General features: G+C 48.3%; 1 protein-coding gene across 1 annotated transcript in view; it reads left to right on the forward strand.

Moving 5' to 3' along the window:
* Positions 1-1,998, forward strand: part of LOC106818072 (leucine-rich repeats and immunoglobulin-like domains protein 3) — a 19,853-nt gene that overhangs the window by 4,506 nt on the left and 13,349 nt on the right. The window contains 5 exon segments of the mRNA XM_014822793.1: positions 357-428; positions 579-722; positions 1,068-1,258; positions 1,699-1,734; positions 1,737-1,894. Of these exon segments, the coding sequence (XP_014678279.1) occupies positions 357-428; positions 579-722; positions 1,068-1,258; positions 1,699-1,734; positions 1,737-1,894 (601 nt within the window).

Genomic DNA, 1,998 nt, shown 5'->3' on the forward strand with positions numbered 1-1,998 from the left:
CGTGGGTGTGTATGTGTGTACGTGGGTGTGTATGTGTGTACGTGGGTGTGTATGTGATTGTGTGGGTGTGTATGTGCTTGTGTGGGTGTGTATGTGTGTGCGTGGGTGTGTATGTGTGTGTGTGGGTGTGTATGTGTGTGCGTGTGTATGTATGTGCGTGCGTGTGCTCATTCTCGTGCGTCAGTGCTTGTTCCCGTTTACTTGCCGGTTAGACACGCGATGCTTAAGTGTGAAAGTAATTGGATTCTTCGACCGGCAACCATCCGTACACAACTCTCTCACACACGCACACGGACACACACACAGCCTCACCTAACAGTAACAATAACATCCACTCTCTCTCTCTCTCCTTCCAGGTCTATCAGCCACAACTCCATACGAAGTATCGAACCGGATGCCTGGAGCTTCTGTCCGTTGCTATGGGAACTGTGAGTATTGTATCCGCGGCGGTGGGGTCCGACGGGGATAGTCGGGAGAGCGGTGTGCGAGTGTGGGACCCGTAAGGGATGTTGGTGATGCGGAATGCGATTGATTATACGCGTGCGTGCTTGTGTTAACATCCGGCTTTCGTTTCGCAGCAAACTGGTGCACAACCAGCTGGTGGCTCTACCTACGGGCACGTTTGAGAAGCTTACGTCGCTGCTCTACTTGTACCTGGACGACAACAAACTGTCGAACATTGCCGAGGGAGCGTTCAAGGGGCTGTCCAAGCTACAGGAACTGTAAGTCTATACATACACACGCACACACACACACACACACACACATACATACATACATACATATATATTTTTTCTTCCATGTATTATGCCAGTATTATGCTACTGATAGTGTTGCCATGTGTACAATAATATAATGTTATTAGAATAGCAATAATAGTTACTAACGATGATTGAACTATGAACCACACAACCTTGCAATTAAATTATGATGATTGCTACACAATAATCTTGATGATTGCTTTTGGACAACGGTTACACATTGATAACAGTAATAGTACTAACAACAACAACAACAACAACAACAACCACATTAATTAACGCTCGTTAACGATGATTGTTCGTTAGGGAGATGAACGGTAACGACATCTCGTGGACGGTGGAGGACATGCAGGGTGCGTTCCACGGTCTCGAGCGTCTCATGCGACTCAGTCTCCGTAGCAACAATATCGACTCGATCGCTCGCCTAGCGTTCGCCGGCCTGCGCTCCGCACGCATGCTAGACCTCACAGACAACGCCATCACCAGCATCCCAGCAGGTTGCTCGTGTTGAAACGACTGCAATTAAACACACACATGAACGTTACATTTAACACAGCAATGCTTCATTATCCCATTGACCCGAACCCATAACCTTAACCAATAATCCATAACCCTAACCCTACCCAATAATCCATAACCCTAACCCTACCCAATAATCCATAACCCTATTCTAACTCTAACCCTGATTCTAACCCCAAATCGAACCCATATTCCTAACCCTAACACTAACCCATAATCATAACCCCAACCTATAACTCTAACCCTATCTATACACCTAATCTTAACAGCTAAACTCTAAGCCCGAACTCTACCCCACAAGCATACTCTCAACCCTAACCCTAATACATCGCTCCAATCAAACCCCCATCAACACCGATGCCTCACAGAGGGCAGCACGCGTCATCGCTCACACGTAGGTGGCGCCTGTGACACTCACATCTCGCGCAGTTGTTGCATGTCAGCGAACGCTCCTTCCTTGTGACTGTAACCTACGCTGGCTGCCTGACTGGCTGCGGCTGCACGACTTCCAGGACTTTGTGTGTGTGACGTGTGCGCATCCTCAGTGGCTGCAGAGCAAGGATGTGCTGGACATACAGTCACCAGACTTCATCTGCAGTGAGTGGCTAGTACTGGTGAATGAGGGAGAGAGAGACTGAGAGACTGAGAGAGAGAGAGACTGAGAGAGACTGAGAGAGAGAGAGAGATTGAGAGAGGGAGAGGGAGAGGGAGAGGGAGA

The sequence above is a fragment of the Priapulus caudatus genome, unplaced genomic scaffold (assembly GCF_000485595.1).
Source record: "Priapulus caudatus unplaced genomic scaffold, Priapulus_caudatus-5.0.1 Scaffold2010, whole genome shotgun sequence".
NCBI classification, from domain to species: Eukaryota; Metazoa; Priapulida; class Priapulimorpha; order Priapulimorphida; family Priapulidae; genus Priapulus; species Priapulus caudatus.